The sequence below is a fragment of the Propithecus coquereli genome, unplaced genomic scaffold, assembly GCF_000956105.1.
Source record: "Propithecus coquereli isolate 6110/MARCELLA unplaced genomic scaffold, Pcoq_1.0 Scaffold223, whole genome shotgun sequence".
Lineage (NCBI taxonomy): Eukaryota > Metazoa > Chordata > Mammalia > Primates > Indriidae > Propithecus > Propithecus coquereli.
The window spans coordinates 3650714-3676322 of NW_012147523.1; the positions used below are offsets into that span (position 1 = coordinate 3650714).

General features: G+C 41.6%; 1 protein-coding gene across 1 annotated transcript in view; it reads left to right on the plus strand.

Annotated features, from left to right (window-relative positions):
- The window catches only part of USP31 (ubiquitin specific peptidase 31), a 60660-nt gene extending 57706 nt beyond the window's left edge, over positions 1-2954 (plus strand). The window contains exon 16 of the mRNA XM_012644955.1: positions 1320-2954. Coding sequence (XP_012500409.1) covers positions 1320-2890 — 1571 coding nt within the window. The 3' untranslated portion in view covers positions 2891-2954. The remainder of the gene's footprint in view (positions 1-1319) is intronic.
- Positions 2955-25609: the final 22655 nt, after the last annotated feature.

A 25609-nucleotide genomic window follows, 5' to 3' on the forward strand; every position in this document is an offset into this window, starting at 1 on the left:
CAAGTCTCACTCTGGGGCCAGCATTTCGATTGCTGTAATCTGCTTCTAGCAGTGATGGATAATGCTGGGAAAACGAAATGGAGTTAGAATTGCAGGAGATTGGAAGGAGAATGCCAGATGAGGAGATCTGCACTACAACTCTGGTTCTGCGACCTCTTCTGGCTTGTTGCTCTATGTGTAAAATAAGACTGTTGGAATATAATTGCTATTCTCCTAGCTCCTCGCATTTTATAAAAAACTGACTAGATGAACCTTTGCTTGTTTAGGTAGAGGTTATTTTCAACACAGACTTCAAACTTAGACTTCACTGTCATTTTAACAATAAGCCTAGATATGGTTTGCCCCGATCTATTTTTAAACAGTGCAGTTGGTGAAATCAATATCCTCTCCAGCATCATGATCATCATATAATGGTGCTGAGTGGTGCCCACAGAACAGAGCCTATCTCTAAGGATCTTAGACAGCATTTTATAAATACCATAGCTACAGTATCAAGTATATATGGAATTTAATTTAGAATAGTTTCTTTGGAAGTTTTAAGTCACTCAGGATATGAATGTACTGTATCTAGGTCTCTCTAGTTCTTCCCACTGATCCACTTTTATAGTCAACACTTACGGGCCAACTTACATGTGGTACTGAGTGGAGGTCAGGGGGCTGTGGGTTCTGATATTAGCTCTGCCTTTAATTATTTGTGTAATCTCAGTCAAGGACTTCACTTTTGTGAGCCTGAGATGTCCTTCAGTAAGGTGAAGAAGCTGGATCAATAGCTCATGTTTAGTGAGCATTGGTGGAGTGCTAGGTGCCCTGTTGGGCACAGGACTTTTAAGATTTTATTTAGTTCTCACAGTAGCCCTGTGAGTTAGACCAGGGGTCAGCAAAGCATAGCCCACAGGCCAAATACAGCCCACTGCCTTTTTCATAAATAAGGTTTTCTTGGACTGCAGCTGTGCCCATTTGTTTCTGAGTCACCTGTGATTGCTTTCATGCTACAGCGGCAGAGTAGAGTGGTTGGCCCGCAGAGCCTAACATATTTACTCTCTGGCCCTTTGCAGGAAAAGTATGTTGAGTCCTGATGTAGAGGAAGGAGGTAAAGAGAATAGTTTGTTGATCTCTGAGTTAGAATGTCCCTGTTTTAAAGGGAACTGGGCTCAGAGAAGTTGTAGCCGCACAGGTGCTCCTTGACCCCAGATGGGCTGGCACTGAAGGTCATGCTCCTGTCATTCCATGGCTTACCTTTGTTGTATCTTCAGTATCTCAGGATACTACTAGAATGTTTTGTTGGTTTAGCTTAATGGTATTCTCTTTGCCGTGTTCAGGAGGCTTTTCAACTCGACCATTTGTAAGAAGTGTCCAGCGTCAGAGCTTGTCATCCAGATCTTCCGTCACCAGCCCCTTGGCCGTCAATGAAAATTGCATGAGACCTTCCTGGTCCCTGTCTGCTAAGCTGCAGATGCGCTCCAATTCTCCATCCCGATTCTCGGGGGACTCTCCAATTCACAGCTCTGCCTCCACGCTGGAGAAGATCGGGGAGGCGGTGGATGACAAGGTCTCCATCTCTTGCTTTGGTAGCTTGAGGAACCTTTCTAGCAGTTACCAGGAACCAAGTGATAGCCACAGTCGTCGTGAGCACAAGTCTGTGGGCCGGGCCCCTCTGGCTGTCATGGAAGGTGTGTTCAGAGATGAATCGGACACCTGCAAATTGAACTCCAGTGTTGCAGATACTCAGAGCAAACACTCAGCACAAGGGGATCACTTGCCTCCCGTCTCTGATCCATTTGATAACAATAACCAGATTGCTTATGTAGATCAGAGCGATTCTGTAGACAGCTCTCCAGTCAAAGAGGCGAAACCCCCGAGCCGCCCGGGCTCACTCAAAAAGAAACCAGAGAGTACAACCAAGAGATCCCCCAGTTCCAAAGGTGGTAGTGAGCCAGATAAAAGCTTGCGGAAGGGGAGACCAGCCTTGGCAAGCCAAGAATCGTCTCTTTCAAGTACATCTCCTTCTTCTCCTCTTCCTGTAAAAGTTTCTCTAAAGCCTTCCCGCTCTCGAAGCAAAGCAGATTCTTCTTCCAGGGCCAGTGGAAGGCATTCATCCCCTGCCCTTGCCCAATCCAAAAAGGAGTCATCACCCAAATCCCAGGACTCTGTGTCATCTCCTTCACCACAGAAGCAGAAGTCAGCTCCTGCCCTCACTTACACTGCTTCGTCCACATCTGCCAAAAAAGCCTCGGGCACTGCCACGAGGAGCCCCTTCCCTCCTGGGAAAAGCAGGACTTCAGACTGGAGCTTAAGCAGAGAGGGCTCTAGACAAAGCCTGGGTTCCGACAGAGCTAGCATCACCTCCACCTCCAAACCCAACTCCCCTAGGGTGAGCCAGGCCAGAGCTGGAGAGGGCAGAGGGGACGGGAAACACGTCAGGAGCTCCTCCATGGCCAGCCTGCGCTCTCCCAGCACGACCATGAGGTCGGGTCTGAAGAGGGACAGCAAGTCTGAGGACAAGGGGCTGTCCTTCTTCAAGTCAGCCTTGAGACAGAAGGAAACCCGGCGGTCGACTGATCTTGGCAAGACAACCTTGCTCTCTAGAAAGGCTAGCGGGAGCTCTGTCAAGTCGGTCTGTAAGAATGCTGTGGATGACAAGGCAGAGAAAGGCCACCAGCCTCCAGGTTCCCAGCAGCCAAATGCAAATGCAGCTGGAAAAGAGCAGCTTGTCTCCAAGGACCCTGCTTCTGCTAAACATTCCCTGCTGTCCACTCGCAAATCCAAGTCTTCCCAGCTAGATTCTGGAGTTCCCCCATCTCCCAGTGGCAGGCAGTCTGCTGAGAAATCCTCAAAAAAGTTATCTTCTAGCATGCAAACCTCTGCACGGCCTTCTCAAAAACCTCAGTGATATTTCTGCAATCTGAGTGTTTTACCTGTAAAGATGTTTATTTATTTAGATGCCCTCCCCACCCACCAAAGCCCTCTATGCTTTTGTTTTGTATTTTTTGGGTCATGTGCCTGATGTGTGTATGTGCGCTCGTGCGTGTGTGTTTGTGTGTGTGTGTGAGAGAGAGAGAGAGAGAGAGAGAGAGAGGAGAATTCAATTGCAAATTGTTAAAAGCGTTGCCTTATTCTGCCATTGAACCAAATAACAGCCATAGGCAAAGCATTGATACCAAGCTAACTGGAATAATTGTAGATGATACCCTGGATGGTCCCTTTAGCAATTGTACATATTTCTTTCTAGAGAACTCTAATGACTTTCGTTGGACACGAGGGTTTTGAAACCTGTGAACCAGTTAAGCTATCATTAGTATAGAGAAGGGTGAATTATTTGACTTGGGTTTCTTCTCAGCTGGATTTGTCCTTACTGTGGATTGTCACTTGGCACCAGGAGCTCTAAAAACTGTGACGCGAACAATGAAACCAGTGGAGGGAAAAATGTTGCTTGCTGCACTTTGGCCCCATCTACCAGTCTTTGTAAAGGGCAATATTTTAACACTAATGTTTCTCAGGTATATACTCAGCTAGTCTAGGCTGGATGCACATCAGTCAATGGGTTAAAGAGGGAGGTGACATGTGGGTGACTGTGTCATTTTTCTACTGCCACAGATAGAGATTCTGGAGGTAGAAACGAAGCTTTTCACTACCTTCATATCGCAGAGGTATGTGTACATCACCTGTCTTGACTTTTGGAATATGTCCTAAGAGGTGGCACATTGGATAGCCAGAAAGCCAGTCACTAGGAGTTAATTTTTTTTTCCTTCTAAATTTACTAGGTAAGGCCGTTGGGATTTTGCACTGTAGTAAGTAGAGGAGTTAACACCTTTGACAGATTCCTGGAAAAAAATGGATTCTTAACTCTACCATTTTCCGTCTCTGGTGTGTTTTTTCTGTTAGGGGTTGAAAGCTCCATGCTTCCCCGTGTCTGCATGCTCATGTTTCCTCATCTCGTAACTTGGAGAAGAAAGAAATTACCAACTGCCAAAAATCCATGATGGTACATTGAAGCGAAGTGTGACAAAGTATTACATGTGCACTTCAGATCCTGCTTGTTAGTCTTAGTTATAATGCTTTTTGGTGACTCATTTATTTCTTATTTGTGCTTAAGATTTAATCTTATGCCCAGAACTTACAAGCAGGATTTGGAGTATGTTCCATCTGGCTGTGTCAGTGCAAATTGCATTTCTTACAAGGAAAAGTAGAATCTCACAATAATCTCACAGATAAGCAAAATACATAGTTTTTCAAGCTTTTTAGAGGTCTCCTGTCAATACTGTCCTGATGAATTTTTAGCTTTTTTTTTCTTTTTCTATTTTTTTTAATGTCAAGAAAGTCACGGTCCTAATTCTCTTTGAATAGCATTTGTCACTTTGCCATAAAATACAGCGTGCTAAGTTTGTGTGCTTTTAAATATTAACTTTTTTTTTGTCATAAACTCTTGAAGTTCTTCCTGAACTCTTGGTGCACAGATCATTTATAATCTCCCTTTTCAGTATTGCTGCGTATGAAGTAACTACAACACATATGCATGCATAGCTATGAATTCTGCACTGCCCACTTTTTCTTTTATTTTTCTTTCCAAGAATACCTCTTGGGAAATATTTTTAGTAGGTTACTTTATTTTGCTGCTAATTTGAGCATTAGCCGGTAACTTGCAAGTCTGGAGGTCATTTATGTTGAGGGTAGCTGGAATTTTAGACCCTTGACAGTATTTAAGACTTACCTTTTTAGCCTTGTGAGAGTTACCGTAGTGCTCTATGTAATTCATTGAACGTGAGCCTGTTGCCATGGCACTCAGTCTTGTCCTCAGTGCTTCACTAGGTGTCCTCATTTTGTTGTACAGATTTCAGTGGTCTCCCACGGCAGCGCTGCTGTCCCCTGCTGCGGCGTGACTGCAGCGGCTGCCTTTGATATTGTCATTGCTTCCAACAGGCCTGATCAGTAGTTAGCCACCACTCTAGTTTTCTTGTATCGCTTTTACTTCTTGAAAAAGATGTACCAAATGTGAGATCATTGATATCAGGAATTGAGTATTTGTCTAATTTGAACCTCTCATCTTTGTTTTATAGGTAGATCTCATTTGAAGTCTCCTATCTGAAGCTCTGAAACAGTCTTAGAATTATAGTTTGATTAGACAAAGGGCTTTAATAACTTTTTTTTCTGGCTATAGTCAGTTAAGCATTAATAGAAACTAGTCTAATTTTCACAATGGTAAATATTTTTATTCTTGAGTCCTCTAGCAATGGATTTTCCATGATGTCTAGTGTCTTAAAAAAAGCCTTCTACAAATTCCTTTAATTTTCCATGGGATCTAGAAATAAAATTTCAGTATCTATAAACTGTGTGGCTGTGGAGTTTAGTCCTTATTTCAGATGTAATATAAAAAAATCAGGAAGTGTTATGGTATTGTCTAGGCATCTTTAAGCTATTTCCTTGGTTGGTAAACAGTGAAAATTTCATTATCCCTAACAACTAGGTACAACTTTAAGCCACAAAAAAGGATATTTTGCCTAAAAGTTTGGAGGTGCTCTTTGAGGTGAGGTACCTTACGGGAAAATTGTTACTTGGTTCCATTCAGTTTTTTGGCAGGGTTAGGGACTTGGTGTTTGTTTTTTAATTTTCCAAGTGATACTTGGCGCAGCGAAGATGTATGTGCTTTGGGTTAAAGGTCATCTGCTAAGGATGGTAGGCCTGGGTTTCTGGTTGACAGCCAGGTGGGCCTGATTACAGCAGTCATTTCCTAGTAGGCACAAAATAATCACCAACAGCAGTGCTGCATCCGTAATGTTTGTTTACTTTTTAAAATAAGTTTTATTCTCGATTCCTTGTAAACATGCAGTGCACTGAGGCTATCATTCCTTAAGGTGGCCCCACACCTTGGCACCTTGCCTTTGTAATCCCTTAGATAATGTAGAAACACAAAGAAACCATTAAGCTCTGGTCATCTTAGACCATCTCTCATCTCTTTTATATATTCTCATCCTAAAAGCAGCCTAACCAAGAGTAATGATGTGCTGGACCAATAGCAATGGAGGTGGGAGTAATTGTGGTGTGGTAAGATATTATAATTGTCTGTGAGGCCGCCTTACACGCTTTTGCAGTCATTCTTTCATCATTCATTTATTCTGCAAACATTCATTTAGGGCCTGCTTTGTGCTTTAAGCAGAAAGCAGAAAGCTTCAGGAATTTGCTGTAGCTAAGGAGCCCTGGGAGCGTGGCTGATCAAGCAGGGGATGTGGTGATGTCTCAAATAGAGTGACAGTTCTGAACAAAAAGATCAGATGGGTTCTGGCCAATCAGCTAAGACTTGTGGTTCTCTTGAGCAAGTCTGCTCTGTCTGGAAACCAAAAGTGCCCTTCTTCATCTTGGAGACATTTTACTCGTACATCCACTTTTTCAGACTGAGCTGTCTCTACTATTTAGGGGTTGAAAATCATTCCACAGTCACTTTACATTAGAATTTGGTCATCTATGTTTGTATGAGATGGGGGGGGGGAATTGTCGTCCCTCTAAATTAACTATCATGAAAAAAATAGGAACAGTATGTAAAGGGAACAGTAGCAGCAGCCTTTAGGGAAAATGGAGCAGAGAAAGAGCTGTGAACAAAGCTCATTTACTTCAAATAAATGTGTTTTAAAAGACGGGCATCTGATGTTAAATTTCATTCTGCGAAATTACTGAACAGCTGAAGTTAATTGTTTCCTATGTAGGTTATTATAATTATTGGATACAAAGATAGCTAGTGTTTCTGGGTTGGATTTTTGAGATAGTATGCAAAATCATAAGCACAGTTTTAATAAAACGCATATTCTGGAGGCACGTGGAACTTTGTGTTATTTGGTGTTGAGAAGGGCAAAATTTGCTAACAAAAACCAGTGCCTATCATAAACACAAAAAGCTGTTACTGTGCGGGCTGTCTTTGTCTTTAATTTCATAAAGGGCACATTATTGTTAAACCTGACTACGTATTTTGAGGGGAAATGCAATGCTTTTATTTAAATGACCACTCATTGTCTCACACTGCCTTTTGATCAACTTTCGAAGTGTTTATTTTTGCAGTTGCATTTTGAGCATGACTAATCATTTTTTTCCCCAACTAATGAAAACAATTTTGCATGGCCTCCACATAACTCAGAAAGCATGCCCTTACTACCTATGCAAGCAACTAAGTGAAACAGAGAGACTACACTAAATGTTAAGTTTTAAAAAAAGATAACTTTTAGATTATAGAGCTCTATTTTTAAATTTGTAATTTTTAAAATGTGGCTTAATCATTAGTGTAGAAGAGCATGAATGTGATTTCTTGTTTTGCTCTGCATATATTTCTCTTCACTGATTGTTTTGATCATTGGGGAGATTGTGCAAAAGTAAGTATTTTGCAAGCAGGAATGGAATTGGATATGTCAAACATACATTGTTGTGTATATACTGTATTTAGCCTGAAGACTTTCCTAAACTATTTTGTTCTACAAATAACCTGCCATTTTTCTATAGATTTTAATTTTTTATATCTCCTAGGATTCTATTATGGTCACAAGGAAAGAATGTGGCTTCAAATAGTGCTAACAATTTTGAAATGTTTTTGTAGAGACTTAGAGCTGTTTTGGAAAACTTTAGAACTTCCCAACTACTGGTTACAGGCTAAGCCCATGGAACTTATGGTAGTGTTGTACAGGGGATTAGGTTGTAGGTCCATCCCACATTCATTTCAAACCAGTGTTTCCCAGTTGGGGAGAAGGGGGCTTCATAGCAGACTTGAGAGGCTTTTTTGAATCTCACACATGTTCTCTGACTTGTCTGAGATTGTGAAGCCCAACATTCACTAAAATCATCCAAGGAATTTTTAGAAATACAGTGCCTGGGCCCCACTTCCAATTTTTTGATCTAATTTAGTGTAGGGGCAGGTCCCAGGAACTAGCATATATTTTAAAGCTCTTGGGTCTCAATTTGCAGTCAAGAATTGAGAACCACTGTGATACACCATCCCTTTACTGAGAATTGTGGTGAGAATCACTGCCTTGTGAGGTCCTTAGGAGTGACTCTGATTCCTCATTTGTGTTGGAGACACAAAAAAGGAAAAAAAAAAAATTGAGAACTACTGATACCAAACTCCTATTTAAAATAAGGGGCCTTTCTGACTCAAGGCCCAATTTGGGAGCTTGGAGCATTTTGTGAGTGGCCTAGCACTTTCCAGTCTGGTGGGAATTGGTAATCTTGGTTGCTGGATCAGGCAGAGTGCCCCGTGGGGCTCGTGCCCAGAGCCTTTGCCCCAGCATGTGGGAATAGGGAAGTCATTCTGAGTTAGAAAATGTTGATAAAAACAGAAAACCACCTTTCTAGCCTTGGAAAACCTGTCCCTGCTTTTGAGCTTTTTGTGGTAATTATAATAGCAAGCCCCAGGCTGCCACTGAATTTCCTACTTGGCTTATTCTCTACTATAGTTCTTATCCAGGATGTTGTTTCAGGAATTCTTTTTTAGTTTGAAAATGAATGTGAAGCATTTTATTTGAAGTCTTTTTTGGGGGGAGGGGGAGGAGTAAACTTTGTTGTTGTTTTTTCATGTTATTTTTAAAAATCAAGTAACCACACATCCAAAAACTTGAAACTGTATGTTACCTATGGAGGCAAATAAAATTGAGTTTTAATCTGTGGTGAGCTGAAAGCACTACAACATCTTCGAAATAATCTGCGTTCAGGTGGTTTCATCCTGCCTACAAAAAAAAAAAAAAAAATACAATTTACCTGGTGTTTTCAACATTTTAAGGAATAAAGATGTAGGTAAAAATCCAAGTTGGAAATGCTTCTTTAGAAAGGCCACCCAGAGTAGTGATACTGTTGCAATCGTGAAAATACAATATGAAATTTCCCAGGTGCTATTCTAAATGGTGTGGTGTCATTATACCAAATGGAAAGGCAGTTACAGTATTTCCAAAGTCGAAGTTCTCTGGCCTTTCAAAGGCCTTTCAAATATGTCTTTGTGTTCCATATGGGTTTGCTCACCAACTGTGTCTCTCACCACTGGTTAAAATTGAATTCAGGCCCCATTACAAAAATAGTTCTTGATTGAACTCTTCAGTTTTTACATGGGAATTTCTATAGTTGTCTTAAAAGCTGCATGTCATATCACTGTACACAAAATACGTTGGTATTATTCACACATCATTGATAGTGATTTCTGTGTCATTTTCTTTTTAGTTGTACAGTAATATGGAAGGCAGATGTCTTTCCTAGAGGCTGAAAGAAAAGTGTATCATACATTTTGAATTATTTTAGAACAAGTGCATGAGATGTGTCACTGACTTCTGTTATTTATTTGTATGTTTTAGTATTCAAGGTGTATGTACTTTTAAGAAGCAGAATTTATATTTTTATGTTTAAAACATTTTATTTCTGAAACAGCAGTTGAATATACAGTTTACAGTTGGAATTAAGAGAAAGTGGAAAATGTAACAAAATATAATAAATTTATTACATGATGTCCTCTGCAAGCCACATTCCTCCTTTCTCCCCCTTGGCAGCCAATATCTTTTTCCTGTTGACTAGTAATAATATTTGTACTGCATCAATCTAGACAAAATGCTTTAAAATAGCTGTGTTAAATTTAAAAAGCAAGTTACAGAAAGATGCATACAGATACTCTCAATGTAAAAGTTGAAAACAAAAAATCACATCCATGCTTGTATAATTTTCACGATCAGGGATTATTACTCCCACTTTGTCCATGACAGATAGGCAATTTGTCATGGGCCATGGAGCTGGACAAAAACTCACATTCTGACTCAATTCCAACAGTCTTTCAACATTTCACATTATTTTCCCTCTTTTACCAGACTTGTGATGAGAGGAGATAGCCGTATGGAGGGGACTGTTCTTTTCTGAGCCCTCTCACCCCTGATATTTAGTATCTTCGGTTTTTAACTATCCTTTTCAGATAACGTTTTTCCAGCTATCTTTTCCACCCTTCAGGATAGAAGTCCCTATCGGGGCTGTCACGTCACTTGTGGCCACTTGGGGGCACTAAAGATCGTCATTATCAAGTGTATCTTAAAAGTCCAGCCTGCAGGTTCTTAGTGTCTCTTCTGAGTGTGGAGATGCTTATTCAATATGAGTTGAGGAGCACAGTGTCAGCGAGCAGGAGTTTCCATTTAGGTGAGTACCACCAGCCATCATTTGTTCCCAGACACTTGACTACAGATCATAGAGCAGATAGCGTTTTCCTAAAGCACAGGGTTGTGGTTTAGGGTTGGGGCAGGGAGATGATGTTCCTAACAGAGGATGAATGTGAACCACGTGCCATATACCTAAGGTACAGCACTTACAAACCTCTCTAATTTGGTAAAATTTTGCTTTAGCTTCTATTAAAGAGTTTAAACGTGTAGTACACTGATTATTCAAGGGGCTTCATTATGCCTGAAAGTGTTGACATGTCATAAAATATGTAGATTTAATAGTTATGCAAATATTTAAGGATCATTTTGCCTGCCTCCTTAGAATTTGGAAGATTACTTTCAAATTCTTGAATGGTCGACATCTCTGAGCACTTTTCGTGCCTCTCTAAATCTTTTCTGAAGAAAGTAAAGGCATGATAAAGCTCTTTGGCCTGGGCCACGTGCTCCTGTGTGGCCCATGAGTGGTTCTGGGCCTCTCTGACTCAGCAGGATGTGGCTGAGGCTTGCCTCCCACCTCCAGTATTCCCTTCCCCTTCCCCAGGGGGGCTCCTGAGTCCTCCCAGGTAGATGTTTCAGTTTTCCTCTCTGCAGCCCTGTTCTCTTTCTTAGGCATCTCCACATGGGTCTTTGGTAGGTTTCCTTTCTGGGCGGGTTGGATCTACATCTTGCAGAACCCTCTGGAATTCAGTCTTAGTTTGGTCTGGTCTTAGCTATGCTTTTCACCCTCTGCCAACATTTGCTACACAGAGGACAGGGTCCTCCTCTCCCATGGTGATAAATTTTTTCATTGTGCCACATAACCCAGTGGCCTTGTACCCCATTTCTTAGAGCTTTCAGAGATTTGACATTAATTTGACTTGTTCTTTGGATTTGCAACAGCCTCATTTTTCTTGAAAGTGGCAAGATGATGTGAGTGAGACCACAGTGGTTAGTCGAAGTCCAGCTTGCCTCTCCTGCACTTTTCCTTTGTTTAGGAAGACTCCATAGAGGCCCACAGTAGGTGGATCCAGTTCCAGAGACTCAAGGGATGAGGATGTCAGATGTGTTTTTTCCCCTCCAAGAGTGTGAAGTGGATGGCATCAGGATTGTGCAGTGTGGGTTGAGGAAGGACGATGCCAGCCTCAGGGATCCAGGTCACAAAAGGTGGTGGTGGGGAAGGTACCGCTTTACTGTTCTACTCAAAGTCGAAGTCTGAGATCCTTCATTCAGCATTGCTTCCTGTGTGCCCGGCTGCTGGGGATAGGACCATGCCCTGAGGAGCTCACTGTCTAGTCAGGGGATCAAGGTGGTTAACAGGTAACATTCAGTGAGTAGGCCGCTTACTCAGTGCTCTTCCTTCAAGGCATTCTGCCTGGATCCCTTTTCTCTGAGATGCCTGCATGCTCATTCCTTCACCTCCTTCATGTCTTTACTCAGATACCACCTTCTCATCAGGGTCTTCCCTGACCACCCCTTTAAAACATTGCAACTGCTTCACACTCTCTACTCCGTCTTACTTTATTTTCTGCACATCACTTATCCCTAACTATGTTAGTGCATATGTGAGCTCATCTGTGGCCTCCCTGTTTGCCTTTTCTGTTCACTACTCTTTTCCCAGCACCTAGGAGAGTGCCAGGCAAATAGCAATTACATAGTAAATACTAGCTGAATTAGTAGATACACTTAGATGATCTATTAACCATTCTGAGTCTACCTTCCCATCCAGAAGATGGAGAATATTGGTGCTTGCATCATAACATGGTGAGGGATGATGCCTAAAAGCCTTCGGCACAGAGCCTGACATAGAGAAAGCACTCAGCGAGTGGTGCCAGTCATAATTATAATAGTAGAGATGGGGAAGAGGGGCTGAGCCTTATGGGGTCAGAGGAGGGGCCATTGGAGCATAACTCATATTTCAGGCAGGGGAAACTCCTGGGATGTAGGAAGTGCAGGGAGGCAGAGGCCTCATCTAGAGGGACCTTTTATGGCTGACTACATTTGTCCTGAAGTATATGAGAATCCAGGAAGAGATGTAGTTTGTGCCTTAGAATAGTCACCATGAAAACAGTATGGTGCCAGAGAGGCCAACAAGGAGCTTGTTGCAGGAATCTCGGTGCAGTCTGTGGAAGGGCTGAGCTAACGCAGTGCTGGGTGGAAGGAGAGGAAGGAAGCACCTGGGAGGGCAACATTCTAGGCCCTGGAGGCAGCTGCTGGATTTGAATCCTGGTATGATGACTTGCTAGCTGGACAACCTAGGGCAGGTTGCTCAGCTTCTCCATGCCTGAACTTCTCTAACTTTTGTAAAATGTGGATAATAATATCTATGTGATCATCATGAGGCTTAATCAAGATGACTGGTTTATTTGCATTTAATATAATTACCAATGTATTTGGTTTTATGCACTATCTTACTGTTTCTTTGGTATTTGTCCCACCTATTTTATGTTTATTTTCCTCTTTGTACTTTTAGATATACCAAGCATTTTTTAATTTCTAACTTTTGACCTGTTATTTATTCTTTTATTCTTCTTTTAGTGGTTATCCTTGTGATTTCAACATGCAATTTTTATTTATGAGGCTAAGAAAAATTAGTGTTTTTTTCCCCTTTTCAGGACTGTAGGACACTTTAACTTCATTTACCCCTTTTCACCAATTCCAACAAAAGCATGAATTTGTTGTCATGCATTTTATTTAGGTCGTTAAATATGAGATGTTTGATTTCTAATCAAAAGCATAGTTTGTTATGTCTCAAACAAGTAGCAGTGCAATTAATCAAAGTATGTGCCTAAGCTATCAACACAGTTTTGCCATCTTTTATTTCAGAATATTACAGGGGTGCAAATGTTTTGGTTACATGTCTTGTACAGTTTGAGTCAATGTTATCAGTGCCCATTACCCAGATAGTGTGCATTGTACCCGACAGGTGTGAATTTACACAACCAGTTTTGCCATCTTAATGGTAGCTTGTTCATGCCACCAATGAAGAAGCCTGGAGAGCGAGTGACAATGAAATCACAAAAGGCGTTTTCCACGCTTGTTGAGAATTGAATATTTTTCCATGCAAGAAGTGGTCTGAAGCCTGAAAGAAGTGGTAGTCAGTTGGTGCAAGATCTGGTGAACACGGTGGATAACAGAGAGCTTCCAAGTCCAGCTTCTGTAGTTTGAGCAGTGTTGTTTGTGTGACATGTGGTTGAGCATTATCTTGCAAGAGGATTGGGCTGTCTATTGACCAATCTCAGCTGCTTAATCACAAGCATCCATATCATTTCATCCAACTGGTTGCAGGTTGCAGTAGACATCTGCTGTAATAGATTGACCAGGTTTCATGAAGCTGTAGTGGATAATGCCAGCGCTGGACCACCAGACATCATTACCTTTTTTTGATGAGTATTTGGTTTTGGACCATGTTTCAGCACTTCATCTTTATGCAGCCATTATGCCAAATGCTTGTGATTGTCAAAAAGAGTCCATTTTTCATCACATGAAACAATATGGTGTAGAAGTGGTTCGCCTTTATGTCATGACGGCAAAGAAAGGCAAGCTTTGAGACGATTTCTCTTCTGATGCTTGTTTAATTCATGTGGAACCCACCTATCCAGCTTCTTTACCTTGTGGATTTGTTTCGAATGGTCCAATATTGTTGGAATAGTAATATCAAACCTTGCTGCTAATTCATGCGTAGGTCAAGATGGATTCGCTTCCACTACAGCTTTCAGCTCATCATTATCCTCCTTGGTCTCAGGTTGCCCATGTGGCTCATTTTCAAGATTAAAATCACCAGAATGGAACTTCTGGAATCATCGACGTATGTGCGTTCATTAGCCACATCCTTCCCCAAAACTTCGTTGACATTTTGAGCTGTTTGCACTGCATTAGTTCCATGATGGAACTCATACTTGAAAATAATTTGAATTTTTGATTTATCTATGGTTTCACAAAAATTGCTCTAAAAAAATGTGAAAGATAATCACAAGACAAACTGCATTTGAAAGAATTAGGATGTACCTTCACAATAAAAACGTGTCAAAGTGAAATGTCAGAGATATCAACTGTCAAACTTACTATTTAAGGAAATCAGACATTTCATGCTTAATAACCTAATAATTCTATGTACATTTAATTTCATGTAACATTATTATTAATGTTGATTAGTCAAGTGTTCACTTAGATTTACCAATATATTTACTTCTCATTGTTCTTCATTTCTTCCTGTATTTGTTTCTGTCTGGGATCATTTTCATTTGGCCTGAAGAACTCCCTTTAGTATTTCTTTTTAAGCCTGTGTCAATCATGCATTCTGTTAGTTTTTATTTGATTGAAAATGTCTTTATTTTGCCTTCATTTAAAAAAATTTATTTTTTGTTTTTGCCTTCATTTTGGGGGGTACTTTCACCGGGTATAGAATTCTGTGCTAAAAGTTGTTTTCTTTCATTTTTATGCACGGTCCTCTGCCTTTCATTGTTTATGTCACTTAAGTCCATTATTAGTCTTCTTGCTATCCCTTTGAAGGTTTGGTTTCTTTTGGTTTGGTCTTTTTTTTTTTTTCTGAATGCATTGAATATCCTTCTCTTTGTTTTTTTGTCAGTTTTATTATGATGGGCCTAGGTATGTTTTTTTGCTTTGTTTTTATTCTTCATTTCATAAATCAGTCTTGGAATCTTCTCAACCACTAGTTGTTTCGAATCTTGTTTCTGATGCATTTTTCTATCCTCTTCTAAGATTCCAATTTCATGTATTTTAGATTTTCCCACCGTGTCTCAAATGTCACTTTCATTCCTTTTTGTATTTTCCATTCTTTTTGATCCCCATACTGAAGTCTAGATATTTTCTACTGAATGCAGCTGTGTCTAGTCTTACCGGATGAATGGAAGGACATCTCATTCAATTTAGTTTGAATTTCAGATAAATAATAATTTTTTAGTGTTAAGTATGTCTAAAATTTTGAGAGAAAGTCTCACTTTGTCACCCCAGCTGGAGTGCAGTGATGTCTTCATAGCTCACTGCAATCTCTTAACTCCTGGGCTCAAGTGATCCTCCTGCCTCACCCTCCTGAATAGCTGGGACTACAGGCACACACCACCATGCCTGGCTAATTTTTTGTAGAGACAGGGTCTCACTCTTGCACAGGTTGGTCTTGAACTCCTGACCTCAAGCAATCCTCCTGCCTTGGCTTCCCAGAGTGCTAGGATTATAGGCATGAGCCACCGTGCCTGGCTGTGTTTAAAATTTTGAATGGGTATACTTATACTAAAAAGTTATTGTTTATCTGAAATTCTAATTTAACTGGGCATCCTTTATTTTTATTTGCCAAATCTGTCAACCCTAGCTCTGTCTAATTTGCTATTAAACCCATCTAATTGTATTTGTAATTTTGGTTACTGTGTTTTTCAGGTCTACAATTTGCATTGGACTCTTTCTAGATTCTAGGTCTCTGGTGAAATTCTTCATTTGGTTTATTTTCTTAAACATATTAGTTATTTTAAAGCCCATGTCTGATAACACTAGTATCTAGTCACATAGATTTCTTTCTATTGTTTGTTTTTTTCTTTTGTTCTACTTCTTAATGTGCTTTTTGATTTAATGCTGGGCAACATGGAGGGAAAAACTGTGTAGGCTCTGGATGATGACATTTTCCTCCAGAGAGAATTCACCCTATTCTCTGGTCAGCAGCTAGGGACTGAGCTGTCTCAAGGTTGGGTTGTGGTATTTTGTAAGAATGCCTGCCTTCACGTCATCCCACGTAAGATTGGGCATTCATTCTACCATCCATTCAACAAGTATTTGTAGAGCACCTACTATGCCAAACACTGCTCTGAACTGGTCTGAGGCTTGGAGTACATCAGCAAATAAGACAGGAAAAAAATGATCCCTTCCTTAATGAAATTTATCTTCCAGTTCACCTGTCCAGAAGAGACAGAAAATTAATAATAAACGACCTTAGCTGGGACCAGCTTCCAGAAGGAAAGGAAGGATGGAGATAAGTTGGTATTAAAACAGTGTGGAGGTTTACACCAAAACTTGCTTGGTTCCGTATTCCCTTCCTATCTCAGTAAATGACATCATCATCCACCCCAGCTGCTCATGCCAGAAACTAGCGGATCCTTCCTTGACGCTGCTCTTTCCCTCAACCTCCCTCCTTACGTTGAATCCATTCACAAGGCCCGTCCAGCTCTACTTCCACAATTAAGTCCTAAATCTGCTCACTTATTTTTCTGTCCACTGCCGTTACCCCATTCCAAGCCACCATGGGTCTCTAGACTGGGTTCCTGTATCGGCCTCTTAAATTTATCTACTCTAATCCAATCTGTCTTAGTCTATTCCTGCTTCTATAACAAAACACCTTAGACTGAGTAATTTATAAATAATAGAAATTGATTGCTTAGAGTTTTGAAGGCTGGAAGTCCAAAATCAAGGTGCCATCAGATTCAGTGTCTTGCGAGGGCCTGTTTGTCGTAGGTGGTACCTTCTAGCTATGTCCTCACGTGGTGGAAGGGGCAAACAAGCTCCCTCAAACCTTTTATAAGGGCACTAATCCCATCCATGAGGCTCTGCCTTCATGACGTAATCACCTCGTAAATGCCTTACCTCTTAAAATTACTACATTGGGCTTAGGTGTCAACATAGGAATTTGTAGGAGACACCAAAATTCAGGACAGCACCATCTTATATCACTCTTCTTTTACTGTAGGCCCAGAGGCCACCTTTTAGCGTTCGAACACAGGGCCTTTGCAGTTGCTGTTTCCTCTGCCAGGCGTGTTCTTCCCCCAGATCAGCCTATCGCAAGTACTTTTTCATCTCAAGTGGAGACTTAAAGCCCTCCATGGACGATATCTAGTGTTACCCTCTCACTCCACAGTCGTTCCTTATCTCATCACCCAGTTTTATCTTGGTAGTACTTCTCCATCTCTGAAATGTCTATTTGTTCACTAGTTTATCATCTGCCTTCCCCACTGGTGTGTTGTTACCGTGAGAGCAGAATCTTTTGTCTGTCTTTTCTCTGATACTTGTGTCATTCTGGATACTTTTAGCTATAAGTAACAGAATGCCCAAAGCAGGCTCTGTTATTTCAATTTTATGTGCATGTATACTGAGGCGCAGAGAGTAAATAACTTACCTAAAAATCACCTGGGAAGTAAGAGGTGAATCTTGAATATGAACCTAGGCCTGTTTTATTTCAAAGCTTGTGTTTTTTCTAGTTATTAGTTCAATATTCTACACTATATTAAATAGGAAAACTTAACATATAAAACTGCATTTGCTAATGCAGTTACTGGAAGGGGAATCCTAGATTGATTAAGTCCTTTTCTTTGTAATCCCTGAGTAACCTTTACTACAGCAAATTCAGAAAGTGATGAAGTTTCTACTTTTTGTTAACAATTTAGGAGAGCCTCCTTGGGTTGATTTTTTTAGAACTTAAATAATTTTAGACTTACAGAAAAGTTGTAAAAGTTGTTCAAAGAATTCCCGCGTACCCTTCAGCCAGCTTCCCCTAATGTCAACAGCTTGTATAACCACAGTACAATCATCAAAATCAGAAATTAATGTTGGTACAATACTATTATTAGTAACTACAGATTTTATTTGGATTTCACCAGTTTTTCCACTAATACCTTCTTTTCTATTCCAGAAGTCAATCCCAGACACTACATTGCATTTAGTTGTCATGTCTCCTTAGTCTCTCTAGTCTGTGACAGCTCCTCAGTCTTCTGTGACCTTGACACTTTTGAAGAGTACTCATCACTTACATAGGATGTCCCTCAATTCTGGGTTTATCTCACGTATCCTCATGATTAGATTGAGGGTTTGCATTTTTTTGGCAAGAATATCACAAAAGCAATGTGCCCCTCTCAGTGCTTCATAAGGGGGTTAACAAGGCATCAGTATGTCTTATTACTGGTGATATTAACCTTGATCACTTGGTTAAGGTGGGAGTCACCCCTGTAAAGGCACTATTTTCTCCTTCATCATTAATACATATCTTGGCGGAGATGCTTTTTTTAGGCCATGCAAATATCCTGTTTCTTCTCAAACGTCGGCCCGCTAATTTTAGCATCCATCAGTGGATCTTGCCTGCAACAATTTATATTACTGTGGTATTCTAATGGCGAAAGACAGACATTTTAAAAGCCTCACTTAATGAGAAGTCCAGAGGCAGGGCCGGTGCAGGGCCTGGCTCAGTGCCTCAGCTGTGCCATCAAGGACCAAGGCTCATAGTCTTCTCCTGCCATTCTCAGCGTGTTAGCATTTGTCCTCAGACTTGCCTTCACTGGCTGCTGCAGTTCTGAAAGCACTATAACATCCAGCTGAAGAAGGTGGGACCTTTCTCTACCTAGGTCTCTTTTAACCAGAAAGGAAAATACTCTTCAGAGCCACCTCTGCTCTCTGAACACCTAACCTCAGATCACCTGCCCATGACCAAGTTGCAAGGAAGACTCTGGCATTTCCAGCCAGTGTTGGGCGTTGAGGTTGGGTTCTGGCACAGAAGACACTGGGAGGGCGAGTGCTGGGGAGGCAGCGCATGGTGTCTGCCACGTCGTGTCATCCCTAGCACCTGAGGCAGTGCCTCGCACCAGCTGGTGCTTCGTGAATCTGTGGAGCGAATGAGGTTCTTTGTTGCCTAGAGGCTTATGATTTGCCATTACCTGGAAGCACTGAAGCTCGTGACTGTGGAATCAGAGAGGAGAGTGACTTGGAGAGTGGATCAGAGGAAAGGGGAGGTCAGTGTGACAACCCAGAACAGCAAGGCTGGGTCCCCGGCTCAATGACACCCCTGGCTTCATTGTCCTTTAGTCTCCAGCAGGGTGCTGCACCTCTGGCCCTGAAGTTGCCTATATTAAAGCCTAGGCAAGACCTTAGGCATTTTCGAAGGAAGGCAGAGAAACCTGCCTGCTGGACCCAACCCCCGTATTAAAAAGGTTCTCCAGAGGAACAGGGGAGCCAAGGGGAGGTCTCTGCTATGTACACTCAGAGTCTTGCGCTGGGGGACCTCAGATGCAGCCTGGTGGCTTGTTTGGTAAATAATGACATTGTTATAAATATTTAATAAGTCAAGGGACTGCAGCACATGAAAAATTGATGAGGTCCCTGTGTGGGAAGTGGGAGCTTTTCTCTCTACGTATGCTCTGGAGGAGGCAGTTAGAGTCTGACGTCCGCTCAGGCTGACACCTGTATTTGTGGTTGGGCTGATGAATGGCTGGAGAAATACTCGCCATGTTTAGGGAAGTACCCATCCATCATGCTGGAGTTTAGGCTGAGGGAGGAATTTGCAGCCATCAATATTCTCGGTGTTTGTTAGGCACTGCGAGTTGCACGAGACGGCAAGGGCTGCACTGGGCCTGGGAGCAGAGCCTCTGGAAAGGGCATGGTGGCTCCTTGATGAATGACTTTAATAAGAAGCAGCTTGGAAGTACCTCCAAGTAAGAAACTAATCACAATAATTAGATGTTTCTTAATCATTTATTTATTTTATAATTTATGCCCTGCCCTGCTTCCAGAAAAAGAATGGAAGTGGCTTGCAATTAAAACACATCTACCCAGGATGGTTCAAATGAAGATAAACAAGAGATCAGAAGCCGTGTTGAGGGAGTGAATTTTTCTTAATCAACTTTCCTACTACCAGCTGAGAATATTATATGCCCTTTCCTGGGCCAGTCACCTTTTGCTTCTGGAGCCACAAGAGCAGATGTGAAGCAGCAACTGAAGGTGTCACGGGGACAGGAAAAGGAGGTGGAAGCATGATGTGACCTGTACTCTCAGCATCTCAGCACTAGGGTTCCAGCCACATTTGCATTTCATTTATTATTGCTCCGAACAAATCTGTGTGTCTGTAGCAGGATGGCATGAAAAATTAATGCCCCTGTGTCAGGCAGAGCTTGTCAGAGTGACAGTGAAGAAAGGGAGTAACAAAAGGGTGACACGAATGGTACCTGCTACTTACCAGCCACTCTTGCGTTCTCTGAATGCCTTCTTGTGAGCCCACGTGTCAGGGCTAATGGAGCTTCAGCAGCCAGACCCTCCCTGTAGGCTGCAGGCAGACAGCTTGTCTCTGGACAGTGGCATGGTTCATGCACCCAGTGAGAGCAGTCTTTGCTGAGCCCTCCTGGGAACAGAGGAATGGAAGGAAAGCAGCCCCCTACAGCAATCTCAGAAAGCAGGGTAGGGCAAAGGTGTTCTAGAGGGGCTCCAGTATAGAAGAAGTGGATGAGAAGCCGGGAGGACTTGAACATCTATTGCTTCAGAATCTTCTTGAGAGGTAAATTGGAAGTTTCCCAGCACATTTAGATGCTCAACAAATCTTGGTTCAGTCTGAATCCAATATTGGCTTCTTTCTGACCTATGGTCACAGCAATGGAAATAGCCACCTCCTTCCTGCAGCAGAAATGGTCTGGTACAGCGGTCAAGATCGTGGATTCTGGAGCCAGATTGCCCGTGTTCAAATCCTAGCTTTATCACTTCCTAACTCTGTGACCTTGCCAAATCGTTTAACATTTTTGTGCTTCAGTTTCATATATGTAAAGTACTTAGAAAAATGTATGGTGCTTGGTATTGGTTGGATTAGTGGTTATTTCCCTGACCTTCATCCAAGGTGAGTAGATGAGGAGAGGCCATGGAAGTCAGTGACCTAGCCTTGACCTACATTGAAAAAGTCACGTGGCTTGAGCTTTGGAGTGGGAGTTAGGAGCTTGTTGACTTGCTGAATGGCCTTGGGGAAAATCCACATCGTCAGTCTTATAGACCCACTGCGGAAAAGAAATACATCTTGCCTCCCTTCCCTACCAACGATGAGTATAAATGTGATGTTAGGTTAATGAGATGAACCACCCCCATCCATGCCAGGGCCAAGCCAGTCTCTTCTTATGAAGTAGAAAGGAACAGACCTTTTCTGCCCTTTATGGAAATTGAATGCACTGAATGTTAATGCACTGGATCTCTTCCCTCTTGCACATTAAGATCCCCTGGGGAGCTTTTATTAATAAAAATTGCTGAAGTCCATAACCCTCACCTAGAGATTCTGATTTCATTGTTCTAAGGTGAGGCCTGAATAATAGTGTATTTTTATGTTCCCCAGGTGATCCTGATGTGCAGAGAGGTTTGAGAACCTCTGGTTTAAGGTTCTCTGATTATTGCAGTGTTTAAATCGGGAATACATTTTCCTGTTACACAAGGGAGGAGATCAGGAATGAGTCTGCAGGATCTGCAGGAAGTGTGTAGGACTGACAGGAAGGGTATGTGCACCTCTGGTACAAGGGCTGTGACATAACTCTGCACAGGACATGGATGGTAAAAACGCTAAAAGGGGTTCTAAAATAGTGGGAGTTTGGGAAGACTCTGGAGTAGATCGTTCACTGTGGTTTGAGACTGGGTGGGCCATCAGATTTCCTGCTCTAGCCCATGAAATAGGAACTTCTGTCGACATTTAGGTGAGTGTTAAGAGGCGTTGAGGGATAATTTATTTCCCTGGATTAATGATCTCATCCTCTGCAGTAGAAACTGCTCATTTTCCTCCATAATCCGTTCTTTTCTACTCTGCCAGAGGCTACATTTCCTAGCCTCCCTGCAGGTAGGTATAGTCATGTGACTAAATTCTGGCTGGGAGGATGTAAGAGGAAGTGGTATGTGCTACTGCCAGATCACATCTTTAAAAAAACAGTAGGGCACCCTCCACTTCCTCTCTTTCCTCCTCCTTGCTGGCATGGAAATGGCAATGCCTGGAGCAGCTGCCTGGGGACCCAGAAATGGAAGCCACATGCCAGGGAGGACAATGCAACCCTGCAGCTCTGGACTGCTCACCTCTCGACGCGTAAGGGAAAATAAAAGCCTATTATTTTAGGTAAGTTACTGTATTGTTGGGTCTTTGTTGCAACAGCATAGCCTATACCTTAACTAACATATACTTCATTTGACACTAATTGTGTCACCCTCCAGGATTCTAGGACAGAAAGAGTAGATTGAGGATGGGGAAAAGAGTAAAGGCAGAAGGAAAGAATAGGAGGGTTTTCCCCTCCCTTTGTCACCTGGTGGATCTGTATTAATCTCTTCTCAAGTCCCCAGAAAAGTCTTCTCTGACTCTGTGACCAGGCCAACACCCTCCAACTCCACTATCAAATGCCTTTTTATTTCCACGCACCCCTGATTTGCAGCATTTCTCACAGTTGTCATTGCAGGTACTTCTTTGGCCCTTATGTCTCCTGCAGGTTTGTTCTCAACTGGCTTAGGTTCTAAGTTTATTGTCCAAAGCCTGCCATGGCAGGGGGAACAGGACATTAATTCTCTGACACCTTGTCCTGTTGCCATTAGGAAACAATGATTTGCAGCCAGATTCCATGTCCTGTCCTGTGGTCAAAACATGGAACCGTGGTTCTAGCGGAAGCCCTACATTTCATTGTCGATTTCACCTGGCTGCCCATTGTTTTGCTGAAGATTTGCTCATTCATTTAACAAACATTGAATACCTACTATGTGTCAGCTACAGTGTGCTAAACATTAGGGATATAGTGTTGAGCAAAACCAACATGTTTTTTTGCCTTTATGTAGCTTACAGTCAAGTGGAGAGAAAGATATTAGTTAGATAGCACATTGACTCAGAGTTATTCACAGAGACACATTCGTGTTTTTCTACTTTGCTCAAGTCTATCAGAAAAATAAGAGAGGGATATTAGCTATCAGTAGCCTTTTTCTTGGAAATGGGACGAATTCTAGTGTCATTTTGATTCTTATGATTTAGGCTTTTCCCTCTGATGGGACTGTGAAGAAATAAGCTAGAGAAAAAAATTTTACACACCAGATGGCAACATAAAGCCATGTATCTCACTCTCTCTTCCAGTATCCCATTGAAGTATCCTAGCTGAAACAAAAGGGAAAGCTCTAAGCCAATGCTAGAAATAAAAGTAGAGTCCTTCCACACCTGAAAACACAAAAAGCATCAGTGGAAAGCTCATTGTGGTGGGAGTCAGTGGCTTGTTGAAACCCATTGCCTTGAGAGGATATTTGTCAAAAAAGTGGTAAAAGGATTCCCTCAATTCCAACCTCTCTAAATCCCACAGCAGCTGTTGAATCAGGGAGGGGATAGAGGCAAGGACCAGTAAGTGCAGAATGATCAGAGGGACAAGTCCTGAGCTTCTAACCACAGATGGAGGTTTTAGGGAGTGGGGATTCCACAGTGCTGCCTGGAGCCTGCACTCACAAGCTGTAGGAACAGAGAGTGGGAACCAGCTATGATCAGCATCTCCAGGTAGTCGGTTGCAGAAGGAGTTATAAATGAAGGAGGGGACAACTAAATGCATGCATAAATAAAATAAGGCTTTTCACAGACTAAAGATGATAATATGTCATAAACTGAGGAGTATGTTTGTCTTAATTTTCTGCAACTAAGGTCAGTTAGATAAACAATCCATTGATCACACAAGAGTTTCTTTCTCTTTGGTCTCGCAGTTCATCAACGTGAGGAATGAGGAACTATTAATGAAGCTCATTCTCAGCTACTGGCATTGAACTGTCTTGACCTTATTTCTGAGAAAAGTCTCCAGAAACATGAAGAAATTCATCGGAGTGAAAGAGGAGAACTACTGTGAGGGATCAGCACAAGTAACACATTGTGAAGCCAAGTTACTGCAGTGAGATTTACGAGGATAAGGCAATGATATGAGCAAAAGCAGGCTACTATGAAATGGTATTATCAGAAGCAAAAGGAATTTTTGGAGATGCAAAGTATGATCGGAAAAATTGAATAGCATAATCAAATTAATGAAAGGCTTTCTCAAGAAACTCCTCCAGAACTTAGTAAAAAAAAAAGACAAAAATCATAAAGGACAAGAAAAGATTTGAAACTAGATCAAATGATCCAATACTTGTTTAAAAGGAGTTCTGGAAATACAGAATGAAGTAATGGAGGAGAAAAAAAGAAAAGAAAGTTGTATTGATCTGAATATTAAATCCTTATGTCAAAAGGGCCCCTGATTTATGTTCATGATTAATTGAAAAAAGGACTGCATTTGGAAATATTTTGTAGATTTTTATAAATTCTAAGTATAAAGAGAAAATTTTAAAATCAGATAAGTAAAAATGTGACTATTCACATGGAAAAAAAATGGACTGGCATTGGATTGCTCCCCAAACATTAAATGTTAAAAGGCAATGGTAAAAGATTTTCAGAGTTCTGAGGAAAAAGGATTGTGACTCTAGAGTTCCATACCTTCTCAAGTTATTGTTTTTGCATAAAGATAAAAGTCACATATTTTTAGACATTCAAGAATTCGTAAAAGATTACATCCATATATAAGAAATTTACTTGAGGCACTTCTCCAGAAAAATGAAAAAAGTCAAAGTAAGGAACAGATCCAAGGGAAGATATGGTATTCAAAAAACAGTGGTTTCAACTATGAGTATGTCTATAAAACGCAAATAGATTAAACAACCCAATAAAAAATTAGATTGGAAGACTGGATTAAAAGGCGAGATCCAATTATATGCTGTTTATGGAGGATACACTTTAGACTCAAAGATAGAAATAGGATGGAAGTAAAAGGATGGAAAAAGGTATACATACAGCAACTATAAGGAAGGTGGAGTGGCTGTACTGAAATAGACTTTCAAACAAAAAGGTACTAAAGGGGGCGTCGTTTTATAGTGATAAAAGGATTGATACATCAGGAAGACATAACAATCATATATTCACCCCAAAATTCATGAAACAGAAATGGACACGCCTAAGGGAGAAATAGATAATTCAACAATAAAAGTTGGAGACCTGTGAAAAATATTCAAGGAAACAGCAAGGAGGTCAGGACAGCTGGAACTGGTTGAGTAAAGGGGGAAGTCAAAGGCAACGGCAGGCTGGTGGGCATTGTCAGGCGGAATCTTGGCTCTTTTCTGAGTGAGCTGGGAGCTAGGAAGCGTTCTAAAATGGGAAGAGACGTGACGTTGCTGCCATGCAGCTGGGATAAGTCCAGGCAGCCAGTTAAGAGGCTTCTGGGATGACCTGGGTGAGAGATGGTGGTGGTTTGGCCCTGGGTGATGGCGTGGAGGTGACGAGAAGTGGCTAGATTCTGGGGCTCCTGAAGGTGGTGCTGTGGGCGAGGGTTATTGGGAAAGAGAGGCATCAGTGATGACACCAACACCAGCCTTGAATGCCAAGAACCCATACCTTCTGTAGGAAACCCTGCAAAGAAACATGATCACTCAGAACTCATCTTGTAACTACCTCCTTCCTTCCCCTCTGAGGACCTGGAGAGATCATGTCTGAAAGCTGTTCCCTAGAACTTGCCGAGTCTCCCTCTAGAGGGCTCTGCTTCCCATTGTTGGACCAAAAACCGAATAGGAAGTGAGCCCAGAGCGAGGCTCATCTGAATTCTGCCTCAGTCCCCTTCTCTCTTCAGCAAAGAAACAGCGCGGTGTAACCTGCTCATTGAAGAACAATATTCAGTTAGGGCTGAGAGAGTTAGACAAGCAAACAATTAAATGTCCTATTATGATCAGTC